This window comes from Engraulis encrasicolus, chromosome 1, assembly GCF_034702125.1.
Source record: "Engraulis encrasicolus isolate BLACKSEA-1 chromosome 1, IST_EnEncr_1.0, whole genome shotgun sequence".
Taxonomy (NCBI): domain Eukaryota; kingdom Metazoa; phylum Chordata; class Actinopteri; order Clupeiformes; family Engraulidae; genus Engraulis; species Engraulis encrasicolus.
Genome location: NC_085857.1, coordinates 34,214,209 through 34,232,021, shown reverse-complemented (window position 1 = coordinate 34,232,021; position 17,813 = coordinate 34,214,209). Strand labels below are relative to the sequence as shown.

General features: G+C 43.2%; 1 protein-coding gene across 1 annotated transcript in view; it reads right to left on the bottom strand.

Annotated features, from left to right (window-relative positions):
* The window catches only part of cep170ab (centrosomal protein 170Ab), a 58,252-nt gene that overhangs the window by 35,198 nt on the left and 5,241 nt on the right, over positions 1–17,813 (bottom strand). Inside the window, exons 4-14 of the mRNA XM_063208884.1 lie at positions 17,662–17,740; positions 17,056–17,114; positions 13,826–13,887; positions 13,383–13,492; positions 11,876–12,010; positions 10,614–10,754; positions 8,963–9,099; positions 7,773–8,001; positions 4,857–5,371; positions 1,285–1,420; positions 165–639 (exon numbers count right to left, since the gene is read on the bottom strand). Coding sequence (XP_063064954.1) covers positions 165–639; positions 1,285–1,420; positions 4,857–5,371; positions 7,773–8,001; positions 8,963–9,099; positions 10,614–10,754; positions 11,876–12,010; positions 13,383–13,492; positions 13,826–13,887; positions 17,056–17,114; positions 17,662–17,740 — 2,078 coding nt within the window. The remainder of the gene's footprint in view (positions 1–164; positions 640–1,284; positions 1,421–4,856; positions 5,372–7,772; positions 8,002–8,962; positions 9,100–10,613; positions 10,755–11,875; positions 12,011–13,382; positions 13,493–13,825; positions 13,888–17,055; positions 17,115–17,661; positions 17,741–17,813) is intronic.

The following is a 17,813-nucleotide window of genomic DNA, read 5'->3' as shown; positions in this document are numbered from 1 at the left end:
TTCAGTCTTAATTTTATGCAACTGAACTTTTTGTATCTTGGAAAAAAAAGTCGAGCTACAAAAAGAACTCCAGTTGTTGATATCAGAGTTATTTAACCAACTAAGATGCTAATGTAGCTAATGCTAATGCTTTCAAGAAATCATGTCCATGTACAACAGTTCACCTGTCCACTGTGAAGCTCTCCTGCCTCAGCAAGGGCTTGCCCGACTTCTCCTTGTCCTCCTCCCCTTTCTTCGTCTTCCGTCCGTCCATGCTCTTCCGATCCCCGCTTCCCCCAACAGACTTGCAAGGGGAGCCACTGTGCTGGCTGGTGGACCTCCGTCCTCCATCAGAGGCCGCTCCTCCTCCTGGGCCTTGCTTGGAACCCCTTGCCCCAGATTGATCATCGATCACTGGGGGGCCTCCGACCACCCTGTGGCTGGCCCTGGAGGGACCCTGGAAGTGGCTGCTTTCCTTCTCCTGGGTCTCGGTGTCCTGCTTCTCAGAGGTGGGAGGCCACCTGGCAGGCCTGCCTCTGGAGCCACTGGTGTCCAGGGCCATCTCCTCCAACGGGGGCTGGGGTAGCGTGCGCCGCTTGCGTTCGGTCTGGGTGGACGAGGGCACCGAAGTGGAGCTGTGGGAGACTTCACTGACATCAGCTGAAAGGAAGACAGAGAGGTGAAGAAAGACAGAAAGAAAGAAAGAAAGAAAGAAAGAAAGAAAGAAAGAAAGAAAGAAAGAAAGAAAGAAAGAAAGAAAGAAAGAAAGAAAGAAAGAAAAAAAGATAACACAAACACAAAATGTAAGAGAATTAAACACCAGCCAACTGGATATAGAGTGATTATCTGTGTCCGCTGCATGGTAAAAAAAGTAAATATATAAACATGTTAATTAGATGTAAAAGTGCGATCGAAAGGGGGAGTTAAGACATCCTGTTTCTTTAATACAACAAGAACAGCCACGATGTACTGTGAAACAGAGCAATACATACAGTACTGTCATTCATATATTTCCAGAACAAAATTGTTTTTATTTTTCATCTAAGGAAATGATTTCAGCATCTCATCCATCTTCCATTGCCTTTGTGGAGCACAATAAACAACTGCAGTTTGAAACCGAACCAAAATCAATAAACTCATTCATGCATTGGAATGCAGACAAAATGCAAAAGAAGGAAAGTGGGCCTTCACATTCCCTGCATTAAACTCAAAACAACTCTAGCTTTTGTACAATCAGAGGGGGAAAAAGGACCTCAGGTGGGATGCAGTGTTATGTAAAAGTTTTAACGGGAACATTGCTACTACCTTTCTCATCGGTGACATATGCGTGTGATTCAGCTCCAGAGCCTTCCGGATCTGTCCTGACGTGACTGGCCGCTAAACTCGCCCATTGGGAGACCCAGCGCGGACCTCCTACCACCACACAGTCCTCTGGCAAGACCTGGAAGATGGGAAAATAGAGACTTAGAGTACAATGTCTTGTCTCCACTGCTTAAGCTATATACGTATGAGGTTTTTTTTTGTCCCATGTCTTGATGTTGTAATGTTTGCAATGTGGAGCTATGGAATCTTTTTTTTCTCCTCATCCTTACCCAATGTTGTTTAACACTTGACCAAGATTTGACCAAGATGGCGGCGCACAGAGTCGCAGCGGCCCGGAGTACTAAACTTTTTAATAGCTTGAAAATCTGCTGCTACTAAGTATTGTACCCAAAACACAATTTCGTTGCCTTTTTTGACAATGACAATAAATTTTTGAATCTTGAATCCACACCAACCAAACAGATCAACCTATTTTTAATTAAGGATGGAAAGCACAGTAACTTATCAGTGCTATCATTTAGACAACGAACCCATTTTTAGCCCCATAAGACACAACCCCTATTACAAGTTTTGTTATAGTCAGGGATGGTATGACTAAAGTTGTAATGTGTCTTCAAAAATCCTGTAATAATGTAGTTATTTTGCAGAAACATGATAATATGAAAACATTTAGCACATTTCGGCCACACAATAACACATTATAGTCAAAATGTCATGACAGTTGCTCTAATGCCTAACTAAAGAATTTGCAACACTGTTTAGTTAAGTTTGTTCAGCAAACAGGTGAGTATGTGTAAAGTAAGAGTGAAGTGTCTCGAATATGCTATCCAAATAGTACAGGAGGTGCTATCATCAGCATGCTACAGGGAGATATGCTAAGCTCTGACTGCAGTTCGACGTCCATGTCGGTTTTATTTATGTTTAGTGAAGTTATGTTCCGTATTTCTATGCTTGAACTTGTCCTTGTTAGAGGAGAAAAATTATCTATGGTCCAGATGTCCAAAAGTTATGTGACTGTGCTGTGGATCACTGGTCTGGCTACCCTTAACCTTTTTTTTATTACACTGATATCTTTGGTAGCAATCGATGTGCTGCAATGCAGAGGCAATAGGTTGACACAATCATTTAAGACTATGCCAGAAAGGCCTGGTTCCTCTTGTGAGGTTAATAACTTATTTACAGCTTGCTATTAAACATAACCCTCTCAAAGTGTTAAATCATTTGTGGGCACTTGTCCTATGTTACATTGCTATAGCTGTGTTATAAATACTTATTCAATTGCTACTTTTCTGTACTATTAACACCCTCATGGAAATGTCATTCTTAAAGAGGGTCTGGAACGACCTAAATTGAGAAACGTTTAGTGAAGGAAGAGGTAAAGTCTTATAATTTGAAATGTGTTTTATCCAACTACTAAAATTTGCTCATGACATCGGAAAACGATTACTGGTGGAAGGGGTGAACTCCGTTGATGTTTGAAATAGAGTGCTTCTACTTCGCGACCATGGGTCAGCTAAATCCTGATTCAGTTTGACATGTACTTTGGATTTCACATATGATTACCTGACAGCAAAATATAGTTTAGGTTTTATGTGAGACGAGCTAATAAACTACAACGTGCGTCTCACATATTCAACATGAGCCAAGGCCATAAGGTGCACTGTGTAATATTTTTTTGTAGTTTATTTCCAGAATTCATGCTGTCCATTCACACGTTACCTTTATCATGAATATTTACCACCACCTTCAAATTCTAAGTATTCATTTCGAGAGGGAAAATTGCACTTCACATAGTTGAGTTGAGTTAGCATACGCTGCCTAGCATTTCATTGTAATAACACATTATTATATTGCTGTTTCACTCTACACAACAACGGTCATTAATTAGCGTGCTAGCTTGCAGCTTCACTCTACACAACAACGGTCGTTAATTAGTGTGCTAGCTTGCTGTCTTCACTCTACACAACAGCGCCCGTCAATTAGCATGTAAGCTTGCAGCTTCACTCTACACAACAACAGTGCTTAATGAGCATGCTGGCGTGTGAGCTGCAGCTGTACTGTAAGGTGCACCTCGGGCCCCATATGGGCAGCTGCAGCTGCTCTCCTGCTCTCTACGGCTCCCGGCCTGGGGCAAATGCTGACCCGGTCTCGCTGGTGCTCCGGGTAGCGCAGCTTAGTCAGCGCCTGGTTATCCTCCACTCCAAACACCTTTTTTTAAATCCATCCCATCACATCACACCCAACACAAGCAAACACACACACACATACATAGGGCATGTGGTGGTCACTTGAAAATACCAGGCGACACTTTTGCAGCAGAACATGTTACATTCTGGGCAGTGAGTGGGATGAGGCGAATGGATCCTAATGGAGTTCATTATTATTTAAATGGTCATGAAAGCAGATGTAGATGCATATTGCTTTTTTACAGGACAGCAATGGTATGCGCAATGATATTTTACAAATTATGGGGATGTACCTCCTTTTTTCATGTATGGAATAAATGCACTGAGGTGCTTTTAATGTTAAGTCAAGTCAAGCGATAATACACCTAACATCTAGAAAACCATGATGCACATGTAAGATGTTACACCTTGACATGGATTTCTATCATTCAGATTGCAGAGATGATGCCTCGATCTCCATGTCACATCCTCCTGCCACCAAGGCACTGTGCAAGGTCCTGGGTTCAACTCCCGGACGAGCCCCCAAATGTCACAAACAGATGTTAAATTGCAACATTTATGCAAAAAAAAGTTGTTGAGCTTGTGATGGCTAGAAGTTGTATTAGGCCTAATTCACACCAGAGAGGGGAAGCGGGACAGGGCGGTTTTACCGGCGGTGGCAAAAATACATGGAAACAGATCTTTCCTATCACACCACCTGGCGGTAGTCGGGCAGTAGTGGCGCGGGAGCCGTCTCCGCTCCGCGCTGCATTTGGAAAATAGAACTTGAGTGGATTTTCGACGGGCAGTGGCAGTAGCAGTGTCCCATTTAAATGAATGGCAAAGTAGCACACTAGCATTGGCTCTGGGGGAATTTTGAACAGGACTGGCTGCGCACGACAACGCTGCCGGTGTGAAAGGCCGAATAGAACACACCGGCCGAAACTAAGCAGAAAGACCTCGGTTATCTCGCTGCCATTCCGCCACAATGTAGTGTGAATTTGGCCTTACTGTGCGTCCAAAAAGAGAATGTGTGTCAGTTTGCGCCTGTGGAGGAATGAGTGCAGTATAGTACAAGAAACCTGGAGAGTAGCCCCTGGTGGCAGGAGGATGTAACACTCCAACACACTCCACACATCCAATGTATGAATGGAATGGATGCAAACTTTTTCAAAAACTGTCAACCACATTTGCATGCTTTACTACGACGTTTCAAAACGTTGCAGTAAAGCATGCAAATGTGAACAGTGTGCGGGGGCTGTCTTTGCTTTAACGTTGGTGACCCAGGGGTTCCACTCCTACGCACCTGACCAAAGAAGGTGTGCAAGAATTCACTTACACTTACGCACTTACTAAAAACTGTTATCCACACAGGTGCCACCTCCTCACCTTGTCAATCATCCGCCTGGCCTCCTCCACCTCCTGGCTCCCGTTCTCAAAGTCGATGGTGTACGTGCCTCTGTCGCTAAGGTCATCGCTATGCCGACCACCCCTGCCGCCATGAGGATGACTCATTGAGGATGGGTCGACGCTCGGATCCCTCCTCCCTCCAGCGGATGACGACGACGGCCCCGATTTCGGAGATCGATGGGGGGAGGCACTAGCTGCTGCGGTGGACGTAGCGGCGGAGCTCACACCCTTTGCCGCAGCCTCTCCGCCTATGGGTGCGAACTTCTTGGCCACCACCGGGGGGCGGTGTTTGCGTAGCGGGTCGGCATCACGGCCGTGGCTGCGGGCAACAGCAGTGGCGTTGGAAGTGGCAAAGGCTCCGTCGGCCCTGCTGGCGAGGCCAGAGCGTAACCCACGTATAGCGGCGCGCTCCTGCATGAAGGCTCGGCGGGCACTGAACTGGTCGCCCAGGAGGTTCTCAGAGTCACTCTGGGTGCCGTCCTCATGTTTACTGCCTGGGGGAGGATGGAGGGATGGACAGAGAGAGAGAGACACAGAGAGAGCAGAAGATAGATGAAGATGGAAGTAGACAGATGAGAGAGGGAGAGAGAGAGAGAGAGAGAGAGAGAGAGAGAGAGAGAGAGAGAGAGAGAGAGAGAGAGATAGAGGTGGAAATGAGTGGAAAGAGGCAGAAGAAGAAAAACAGAGATGAAAGGAGAAAGAGAAAAAATAGATGTAGTAAGACAGAGGTAGGTGAAGAGAGGCAGCAAAATACATCAAGAGAAAAAAAGGGAATGAGAGTGGAATGTAACAGAGGGAAAAGGATGAGTGGAAGTAAAAGGATAATCACAAACACGAGCTCAGAGTCAAGCCACTTGAGTGTAAAAATGTAGACAACACTGTGCAGAGTGCAATGCAAAGACACCAACTTATCAAGAGGATTTAAAATGTCTAAGAATCAAAACTGCATCCTCATGTGACAGACAGAAAGTGAACACTGCGGCAGAGATAAAATAGAAACAAGAAAAAGAGAAAGAGGAAAGTAATAGAGGACAAAAGATAGAGGGAGTAAAAAAACAAATAAATGAATAGGAGGGTCAAAGAAGAGCACGTCAAGAGGATTAAAACTCTACGCGCGGGTACAGCGGAATAACTTCAGGTTCACAGAGCCCATGTGACAGAAAGTAAACACACTGCCGAAGATGGAGAGATAGAAAGTATGAGATAGAGAGAACAGGAGACGAAGGGAGGGAGGGAGTGAGGGAGTGAGAAGGAGAGAAGAAGAGATAGAGGGAGACAAGAGGAGGGATAGAAAGCAGGAGATAGAGAGAACAGGAGATGAAGGGAGAGAGGGAGTGAGAAGGAGAGAAGAAGAGATAGAGGGAGAAAAGAGGAGGGATAGAGGGAGAAAAGAGATAGTGGGAGAAAAATGAGGGATAGACAGCAGGAGATGAAGGGAGGGAGGGAGGAGAGAAGAAGAGATAGAGGGAGAAAAGAGGAGGGATACAGAGCAGGAGATATAGAGCAGGAGACGAAGGGAGGGATTGAGGGAGGAAGGGACGGAGGGGGGGAGGGAGTGAGGGAGGGAGGGAGGAGGAGAGAAGAGGAGAAAGGAGAGATAGAGGGAGAAAAGAGGAGGGATAGAAAGCAGGAGATATAGAGCAGGGGATTGAGGGAGGGAGGGAGGGAGGGAGGGAGGGAGAAGGAGAGAAGAGGAGAAAAGAGAGATAGAGGGAGAAAAGAGGAGGGATAGAAAGAATGAGATATAGAACAGGGGACAAAGGGTGGGATTGAGAGAGGAGGAGAGAAGAAGAGATAGAGGAAGAAAAGAGGAGGAATACAGAGCAGGAGATAGAGAACAGGAGACGAAATGAGAGATTGAGGGAGAAGGAGAGAGGAAGAGATAGAGGGAGAAAAGAGGAGGGCTAGAAAGCAGGAGATAGAGAACAGGAGATGAAGGGAGGGAGGGAGAAGGAGAGAAGAAGAGATAGAGGGAGAAAAGAGGAGGGATATAAAGCAGGAGATAGAGAGAACAGGAGATCGAGGGAGGGAGGGAGGGAGAAGGAGAGAAGAAGAGATAGAGGGAGAAAAGAGGGCACATGTGACAGAACATTTCATGCTCTCCGCCACAAGGAGATGAGCTCATACACCCTGCAGCCAGAGTGAAGAGTGTGTTTACTGTGTGTGTGCATGTTTATCTCTTAATTTGCTCTTATCGGTGCACACATGTCTTTATTTCTTTATTTGTGTGTGTGTGTGTGTGTGTGTGTGTGTGTGTGTGTGTGTGTGTGTGTGTGTGTGTGTGTGTGTGTGTGTGTGTGTGTGTGTGTGTGTGTTTGTGTGTGTGTGTGTGTCTGTGTGTGTGTGCGTGCGTGACATGAGTATGGCTGATGAGTGTGTAACCTAGTTTTCTTGTGCAAAACAGTTGTAAAGGCTAAGATCATGACTAATATTTTGTCTGTGTACCTATGCATGATTGGTCTAACAATGTGTGAACGCAGTGGGCAAGTGAGGAGAACAGAATGCATTTTAATATGACTGTAACTAAGGCAATACACATTTTTTACTGCTGCGAAAGATATGAAGCGTGTGCCTAGTAGGTAACTTTTTGCATCAGTATTTCCAAATTAGGGCTGCACAATATCAGAAAAAAAATTGATACTAGACAACAGCATGCAATATCTCGATAACGATATTTAAACTATATTTAGAAATATATTTGAGTGTTTTCCTTGTCACAAATTTGTTGGTCTGTGTGGGGGGCGTGGCTTTGGTCATGGCAGGCCTCTTGCGCATTTGTTGACATTCAGCTAGTGATTGGACTGCACAGAAATGTTTTACTTATTAGCAATAATTAAGTTATTTTGCTATCCTATTCCAAATAAATAATTAAAATGAATGTGTGTGTGTGTGTACCTCGTAAACTCTTCAATTGGACCGGCACGTCGCTCTTGACACTGTCCCCATCGTCGTCCGCCACTGAGTCCGTCCTGGCCAACGGCAGCTCGTTCTGGGCCAGCCAATCAGCGACCTTCACCTCGGCCGCCACCATGGCCGCCTGCAGGGCACTCAGCTCCTCCCCTGCTCCCCTCTTCGGACGCGGCCGATCACGCTGCTCCTGGCCACCAGCCTGACCTCCGCTGACCTTTGGATTGGATTTTTTTTTTTTTAAAGATTTTTTTGGGGTCTTTTTCGACTTTATTTGATAGGACAGTGTGAGAGGTGGACAGGAAGCGTATTGGGAGAGAGACGGGGAGGGGTCGGCAAAGGACCCGGGCCGGGAATCGAACCCAGGTCAGCCGCATGGCAGGCGAGTGCCCTACCGGTTGGCCACGGCAGGGCCTGGATTGGATTTTTAAAGCTTATTTAAAGGTGCACTTCGTAAGATGTGGCCAGAGTAGGTATTGCAACTATGCTGCTCATGGAAACTGTGCTGTGTCTACTGCCAAATTGGATCTTTTCATGAGTATCTAGTACACAATGAACTAATAATTACTAATATGATCAAAGTACAGTAAGTTTTGCAGCTAAAAATGCCTATTTCTGGAAATTCAAAATGGCTGAAATATACAATTTCATAAAACCTTGTTTAACCCCCTGCTGCGTCATTCCCCGATCACACCCCGTCACCCTGCCCCATTCACGTCACCTGGCACCATCTCAGACTGTCCTATCAAATTAAGGCATAAAAAGCCCCTAAAACATATATAAAGCTTTATAAAACCCTACTTAACCCGTGCTGTATAGCGGCACATTGACCCTAGAATTACCAGGAGCTGACTCCGCTTTAAACTGATGGAATTTCAGATTTTTTAATACAAATTTTGGTATGTTACAGAACTGATTGAGGATGTTATAATGCAAGATGATGATTTTAGCTTTTAAATACAATTTCATGTTTTATGTGCTTCAGAGACTGAGATCTTTAGATTTTTATAGGCTGACAGTACGCTTTCCCAAAAAAATGGCTCAGGCATTCAGCAGGTGTCTTTTTGCAGCTGTTTTAGCCATCATCAATGGGTGTATGTGCTAATGTGTCGGACCAATTCAATTTCAATTTCAAATTCAATTTCAAGTTGAGGTAGGGTAGAGGTATCATACCATACCTTTGCCCCTCCCCTGTCCTTGACGGTGACCTTGCCCGGTGCCAGCGTGTCAAAGTCGATGGTGAAGGAGGCGTGGCCGTGGGCGGCGGCCTCTTGGGACAAGGAGGCGGGGTCTGTTGCTTTGGTGTGGTTGGTGCCTGTGGGTTTACAGTAGGTCAGTGTATAAAAGTAGAAGTAGAAGTACATTCATGATAAAAGGACATCCGTGCATGATATTATACCGTCCATACTGTAGGTGTAATATCCGTTATTCCACTGTACAAAATTAGGATTTTTTCTTTTCTTTCACTTCGACTAGTTTACACACAAGACAAAAGACAAAGAGAAAGAGAGGTATGTAGGTTGACATGAAAAGGCAGAAAGGGACATATCCACAAGGAGAAACAACAAGAAGAAGGGCGAAAGAGGGTGAGAGCAAAACCAAAGAATGTGAGGAGACAGCAGTACATTTAGAGAGACAGGGAAGACGCAGGGGAAAAACGGAAGGGAGGAGTGGGCGGTATGAGGCAGAAAGAGAAAGACACACACAGGAAATAGAAAGAGCAAGAAAAGTCAATGAAAACAAAAGATAGAAATCAGTGAAGATCCAACGATAGATACACAGAGATAAGAACAGAACCTTTCCAAAGGAAAGAAAATGAATGCCAATGACACATTTTTGCACAAGGACCCATCAAAATACCTAAATGTCCACAATATTCAAATTATGTCTCAAATGGTGCACCTGTCCACTTCGGACGCTACGTTTCAGTGCATAGGGCGCTCACGCTGAAAATTAAGTGCACAGAGAGTCCATACATCCCCTCGACACTATGCAGTAAAGACCTCAGTGCACTGTGTGCATTATGCACTTAACACCAGTGCACTGACACAGGTACAGCATTTGAGACACACAGAGAAACGTCTCTGGAGATAATTACAGGCTGAGGCTGTGGCAGAAGTAGAGGGGTAAATAAAAAAACACATGGAAGACATAGAAGGAGAAAGGGGAGCACTTGTGACAAAAAAAAACATTTCATGTTTCCATCTTCCACCAACCATCTAGGGACCACAAAGGAAATAAGGGTTTAAGGACCAGTTCAGTCAATTTCAACATGCAGTTGTAATGCTCACACTACCCTGGACTTGTCAGTTCCTGAGGTTTTTTTTTCTTCTTCAGCCTTTTCCGAGATCTTGGTCATTGTAATGGGGGCAGCGCTTTGTTTACATTTAAAAAAAACATTTTTATTTATTCCCAAAAACATCTGAAAGGTTATACAACATCAGCAGACAACTAGCAAACAGCGGTACCTTTTGGGAAAATATTTGGAGTAGGCCTATGTTATTTAAAAAAACAAATGTAAACAAACGCTGCCCCCGTTAGAATAGCTCATATGTTGGAAAGGGCTTAGCCGAAAAATGTGGCATCACCTGTTACTGACAAGTCAAGGGTGACGTGAGCAATACAACAGCATATTGAAATTGACTGAACTGGTCCTTTAAGGGTTTTTTGTGTCTATCCCTATCTATTTCTTTCTTTTCATGTATAGTTTCAGTTGCTGTACCATGTGTTTTACATCCATATAGACAGATAAATACATCCATTCATTCATTCATTCATTCATTCATTCATTCATTCATTCATTCATTCATTCATTCATTGCATGGTGACCTTTGGGGTGGGGATCGCCAGCGTTGGCTGCAGAGGGAGGGCCTTCCTTGGAGGGGATCTCGAAGTAGCTGGGCTCCTGCGGCCCTTGGGGAGTCTGACTGGAGGCCTGAGCCACTCCCGCTTTTGGAGCATCCTTAGCATCTAGCAAGGGGAAGGGGTTATAACTTAGTATTTACATCACATAACACCAGAACCGTCTAATGAGACAGTTGTGACAACCGGGGACCAGGAAGTCGGTTGGTGATGTGATTCACATAGATTAAAATATTTCTAATCAGCAACTTTCTGTACGCTGGAGGCTAACACAGAACCATTACATATCAAATAACAAAGATTACCGGTAAGTACAAACGAATTACATTTTCCCCATACCACATTTTCTGTGTTCTACGGCCACCTCCTGGAACTAAGTAACTACTTCTATTGGAACTATGGTCAATGACAATTTACATGTAAAATGCTTGTGAGGCTCCATGAGAGCCACCATTGCTGTGGAAAGATTGGACGAGGTCTTGGAGAGTGACGTAACTCTCTTATTAGACGGCTCTGATCTTCAGCATCTAGCAAGGGGAAGTGGTTATAACTTAGGTATTTACTTTACATAACACTTAAATTATGATTTTTTTATCCAAAGCAATTTACAGTTATTTAGGTACAGGGTACTGGTTACAGACCCTGGAGCAATGTGGGGTTAGGTGCCTTGCTCAAGGGCACTTCAGCCATGGAAGAAGGTGCTGGTAAGGGTGGGATTTGAACCTGCAAACCTCTGATCTAAAGACTAGCGCTCTAACCGCTGAGTCATGGCTGACCATGTATTTACATGTATAATACTTGAGCCATCATATTATGAATTATATATCCATTAGTCCATGATTATGGAAAAAATGGACAAAATGGCTTATGGTTGTGGTTATACACATGCTATGAAAATCCTTCAATGCTCCATTAAGAGGTTTAAGAGACATGGACGAGAAGATGTATAAACAGCTGACAAAGGTGAAGTGATGATTAAAGCAGAGACGATCTAAATGCATAGAGGATCTTTGGTTAAAGCGACTTTAACCTTTGACCAGGCAACAATCATCACAAGCATTTAGCAAAAGTCTCAAAAGTAAGATACTTGTCCACATGTGCAGCAGTAGTATGATTTTTTTTACCATAACAAAACCAACTTATGGTTTAGAGAGAGAGAGAACTGAATTAGAGAGAACCGAATTAGAGAGAACCGAATTACATAAGAGAATAGAGAAAAGTTGGTTTACCTGGAGCAGTTCTGGCCTGTTTAGCGTCTGGCCTGTTGTCCTGTTTTACCGAGTTCTCATCATCAGCGTCGCCGTCCCCCCACCACGATGGCTGGCCATACAGGGGAGTGCCCCTTTTCAACACGGCTATATCAGCTGGGGGTGGGAGAGAGAGAGACAGAGAGAGAGAGAGAGAGAGAGAGAGAGAGAGAGAGAGAGAGAGAGAGAGAGAGAGAGAGAGATTGAGAGAGAGACGGAGAGAGAGGAGGATAGAGAGAGAGAGAGAGAGAGAGAGATAGAGAGAAGATGACTCAACTGTGCTGATGAATCCAATTTCTATACAGAATAATTTTCAACAACTTTTTTGGATCCAGAAAATGTTCTGGATCACTATGAAAAGTAGCCTGATAAACCAGCCTAAATGTGAGACCGGAGTAATTTAATCTGGCCCCGATGAACGATACCTCCGAAGATTGTTGATGAGAACAACCTGTTGTTTTTCAAACCGTGCCGGCGCTCTGACCAATCGGTGATCTTTGCCGTTGATGTGCTTTCCCAACGGTGTTGCGAGATTCGTCGCCACTCCCTCAAAACCCCGCCCACTTTGATTCAAAACAAATCTCTGTGTTGTGATTGGGTTTGCCAGACTCAGGGCACAGTGTTCAAAACGTTCTCAGATCCGAGGCCAGACCCACTCGCAGCTGAAACATTTTCAGCGTCCAGCGGGTGGCGCTGGTTTACCAGGCTACATGAAAATCAAATATTTTTACTGAAAATTTCCCAGACCAAAATGTGCATAGGTATATGTTCATGACATTTAAGGTGGTTAAAGTGAGGAATTTATTTTGCCATAACAACATGCTGGTGAACTGCCTGAAACCCTTTAGATATACTGCATATAGGCCCCACATTTCTACTCTTTAACTCTGCTTTAGAAAATTCAGTAAGTTCTGAATGTGTGAACTTTCATTGAAGATTTAAGGGTAGGTGTTTCCTAAAGTCCAGTCTGCACCTGCTGCTTGTCGTCTACTTTGGGTGCTTCTAGGGGTCTGGTTTAGTACGCAAGGTTGTGAAAACTTGTGGTCCTAAACTTCAAAAAAGGAAAAGTTGTACACTTCAAATAGGAGTAACTTCAGACAGGAGATTCCTTCCAAAGTTCAGTCTGTAGTAGGGCTGCACAATATATCGAAAATCATGGCTTGCAATACACATATCGCAAAAGTTGCACATGTATCTCAAGTTTTTAATTTAAAATAACAACAAATTTGGACAAAAGGTTAAAAATATATTAAAAATGTTGACATTTTAAGTTGATGCTGTATATTAGCCATGCTTTTTCCTAATACAAAATAATGCTGGAAATAAAACATTGCTCTCAGCTGTTTTATACATGATGAAGTGTAGAATGACAGGTAGAGAGGGGAAATATATGTATACATATTGTGAGTAATATTGATATCGTGGTATACAGTCATGTTATCATGTATCGCAGATTTTTCCAATATCATGCAGCCCTAGTCTGTAGTACCTGCGGTCTTCTCGTCTCCTTTGGGCGGCTCTGGAGGTCTGGCCGGGCCCTCGCTGCTGCTGCCGCCTCCCTCTGCTACTGCTGCCGCCGCTTTGGGCTCCTGCCTACTTCTGGAATGTCATAGCAATGTTGTTAAAGGGGCACAAGGTAGGATGACGTAATTTGTGCGGTGCCCGTGGCATGCCTGTCTGAAAATCTACACCGTAATGAAAAAATGCTGTTCAAATAAACTCGCTTTGAGAATGTTTTTCATCGCGGAATGCCAGCAGTTGATACAAATTTTAATACGGTATGTAAAAAGATTTTTCCTTCGGACCGCTCTGTCAAAAAGTTGCATTCAGGGTTTTCTGACAGCGGACCGTGGAAGTGGTCGCGAGAGCCATCGTTCACTTACTGATGATTCACATAATTAATTAAGTGATTAATTAAACTTTTAATCCTACCTTTCTCCGCTCTCCACCACCGGCTTCTTGGCCAGCTGCAGCTGACTGGTGAACTTCTCATGCTGTGGCAGATGGAGGTGGGTGTAAAAGTTAATGGTCAGATATGTGTAAACTATTCAAGTTCTTTTGTTTCAGACATGTAAAAGTTTGTTATCTATTACCTGACATGTTTCGACGGTGAAACTCCTGTCTGATGAAGACGGAGGTTTCGCCGCCAAAACATGTCTGGTGAAAGATAACAGACTTTTACATGTCTGAAAAAAAAGAACTTGACTAGTTAATATAACCTTGGGACTTAATGACCATCATACATCAGTCAGATATGTAAACTAGTTTGTAGAATTCTTTCGCACCTCCTTTGGTCTGGTGCGTACAGCCTAGGAGGGGAACCCATGGGTCACCAACGTTAGAGACAAGAACGCTCCCGCACTCTGTTCACATTTGTATCGTTTATTTGCGACGTTTCGGTCTATTGACGTTCTTCAACAGGCTGTTGAATTGCTTGAAGTAGGGCTGCACCATTATGGAAAAAATAATAATCGCGATTATTTTGGTCAAAATCGTAATCAAGACTATTAATCACGATTAGTGATTTTTTGCAGATTTTTTTGAAAATTATAACAAGATGAAATATAACCAAGAATGAATTACATACGGGATGAGCAAAATAAAATGAATTGTAATAATTACTGCAGGGGTGCTCAGACTTTTTCATCATGTGAGCTACTTATTGAAATGGGCGTGTGAAAAAGATCTACCGGGGGTTTGGGGGTTTCTCCGCCGTGGAAATTTGAAAATACAGCTGTTAGAAATGCAATTTTAACACAATATGAGAATGTATTTGTATGAATACACATCAATGATGATGAAGGTGAATCAGCGGTGAATAACAACCTCCAGACCTTATTTAGGCCTACTGTAAATTACTCCTGTTTTTGATCTTAAAGGGAGACCATAGGCCTACTGTAGGCCTAGTATCAAGTTTATGATAAATTTAATTTTCATAAATGAACATAATATTAATGAAGACTTAATTATGTGACCTCTTGGTTCCTGAACAGATTTTATGTAATCCCCTTTTCACTTTAATATGAGGGCAGAGCGATTTTCTCCCTCCCTGAAGTGTTATTTCATGTGTGCATGCTTGCTGTCACCTATTTGAAGTGATGTTGGTTTGGGATTTCATGGAGGACTTTTTTAATGCCACTGTGAGAAGTAGGCAGAACAGCGGTTTGCGGGCGTTTGGCGTTTTCACGTGGATATTGTCTTCGTGGACGTTACAGACATCCCAAGTTCCAAAAAATAAACAAGGAGACGTCTACTGAATGAACCGAAAAGCGCGCTCTGTCAAGCGGCCGCGCTGAGCAGACCATTTGAAAAGACGCGCCTGCACTCAGGTTAAACAGGCACACAGCATTCACTCTCCCCTCGCACGGGTGCCTATGAAATCTAATCGAAGTAGCCATCTCCACGCCCATTGCGGGAATTGCGTCTTGCCTGCACTTCTCAGAGCATTGTAAAATAAAAAGCAGGGGATTGCCGGTGTTCGGGCTGTTGTTTTCTTCTCTGGCTGTTTCTTTTGAGTGGTGACGCTGCCTGTAGGCTACTAACTGAACATATAGGCCTAGCGCACGGTATCTGCAAACGTCTCGTGCCGTCCTATTTTTTTTGTGCTTGGATGTTATGACTTATGAGTTTGTTGAGTGTGGCGCTTGACACTGAAAGTTATCCTCCTTATCTGAAGACGTCGTTGTGTTTATGGTATTTAGTGTAGACACCTGAAGTTAGCCTGTCAGATTCTGGGTATCAGGGAACTGTTTTTTTTTTATTTATTTTTTTATAAATGTCCTACGATCTACCAATACTGCCTTCGCGATCGACTGGTCGACCGCGATCGACGTATTGAGCACCCCTGAATTACTGTATGTACAGGCAATAGCATGAAACTTAGGTGGACAGATTTCTGGCCAGAAACACCTTTCAGTATGTTCTGGCTTCAAGGGCGCTCTCAAAGGTTGCTCACTATTGCCACGATTAAATCACGATTGAAATCACGACTTCGATTTCACGATTTTATCACAATTTTCGATTATATTTGATTAAATGTGCAGCCCTAGCTTGAAGGACAACAGACTGAAATGTCGCAAGTGAAGGCTGCAAGTGTGAACAGTGTTCGGGAGCTTTCTTGTCTCAGATATGTACTGTAGCTATCTAAGCAGTGAGCTTTTGGTTAAACATTTGTTTTACCATCCGTATTAACTACGAACAACGTTTTTAACAATACATTACATTACATTATACGACATCCTTACAAAGAGTTAGGGTCAGTTTTGTTGTACAATATGTACAATATAAGTACGCAATATGTTTCTTATTTACATAAGCTATTTATTTACATAAACTGCTTGATGAATTATAATCAGGTGTTTGAGTGCTCAAAGGAGTGGAAAAGCACTGTGTAAATGCAATCCATTAGCACTTACCATTTACCTATCTTCTAATGATGTCTGCGCAAAATGCAGCACACTTGTGACCTATCATTCATTGTGAACTCTCTCACTCCCACAGGGGCCACAGTGCTGGGCCAAATTAATCTACTACTACTAGTATGTATCTTATGCTTCATTTACACAAGCGCTTTTCTAGAAAAGTGTGCTTTTCAGTAGATAGAAAGCATAAAAACTGTTAAGATGAACAAAGTTGTACAGAAATGCACACTCTCTAAAGCACAGTGATGTGGCATTCACATGCTATGGGAATTATGGTAAATACCAAGCGCAGGCATGAAAAGCACATGAACACCATGTGCTATTTTCCACTGGGCAACACGTAGAATATTTTGATACACTAGTTGCCCAAATGAGATAACTTTTGACCTTTTCAGCATGGCTCTCTCTCATTATATTGTTTGTAAATAAGCGTAAATATTGTGAATGGCAAGGTAAAACACTAATGCTAAACTGCACCAGTCCACCAAAAATGATTCACAAAATGGTTAGACGCATGTTTGGTAGTTTCAACCATGCACACTAACAACATCATAAGTACAAACTTCAGCTCCGTTGTGCTATGCACACTATGCCAATAAAAGGACTTGAACACAACACCTTGATAAATTTCCACTTTTAAAGTGAAATGCATCTTTCCCATGGCATATGAATGAACCATTGATATTGTGTCCGGGTGGTATCCTGTGTCATGGTGCTTGTGCCCGTGTTGTGTGAATGTACCTTAAGTGCCTCCTCGGGAATTTGGAGCTCCCCTCGCTCCACCGTGAATTGGTTGGTATGTGTGCAGGTTAAGGACAACTTAGCAACATCATCACATATGTTAGTAACTGAACCAAAACAATTTTTTGTCTCTCTTACCTTTTCATTTTGTGCAACGGGCATCCCAGATCAAGAAAAAAACCCTGCCATATATTGCATTTGCTTTTAATTCACTTTTAATACGAAATATTCATTTATTTAGAAAATAGTGTTTTAGAAAAAAAAATCACTTATAACAGAAAGTGGAGATACAAGGTTTCTGCCTGTCAGTGACGATATAGGCTCACGTTCTACATTCGTAAGGTCAAAGGAAAGAAACTGTAAGCAACTGGACATATTCTTTTAGAGCTGCAAACATCAAAAGTGTGTGCTCCAAAACACATTCCATTGCCTCCAACTTAGCTCCTTTGAATTCCAATGAATTTGATTTGGTTGAATGACTATTTTCACAGACATTGTCTCTACCTAGGGCATTATTATATCCCTGTTGCACATTTGTAACTGAATAATAAGGATGCGTAAACAGTACAACTGACAGTTGGTGGTGGATGGTGCGGAAAAGGATATCGTAGCCAAACCTCAGCTTGTCATCGATCCTCAAAGTGGTGTAGACCTGCTCCTGAATCCTGACATCATTCACAAATGTCTGCGCCAAGGGAGGGATAAAAATAAATTTGGAAGACAAACGAGGTTAATTCATTCATCTTAACAAACCTTCA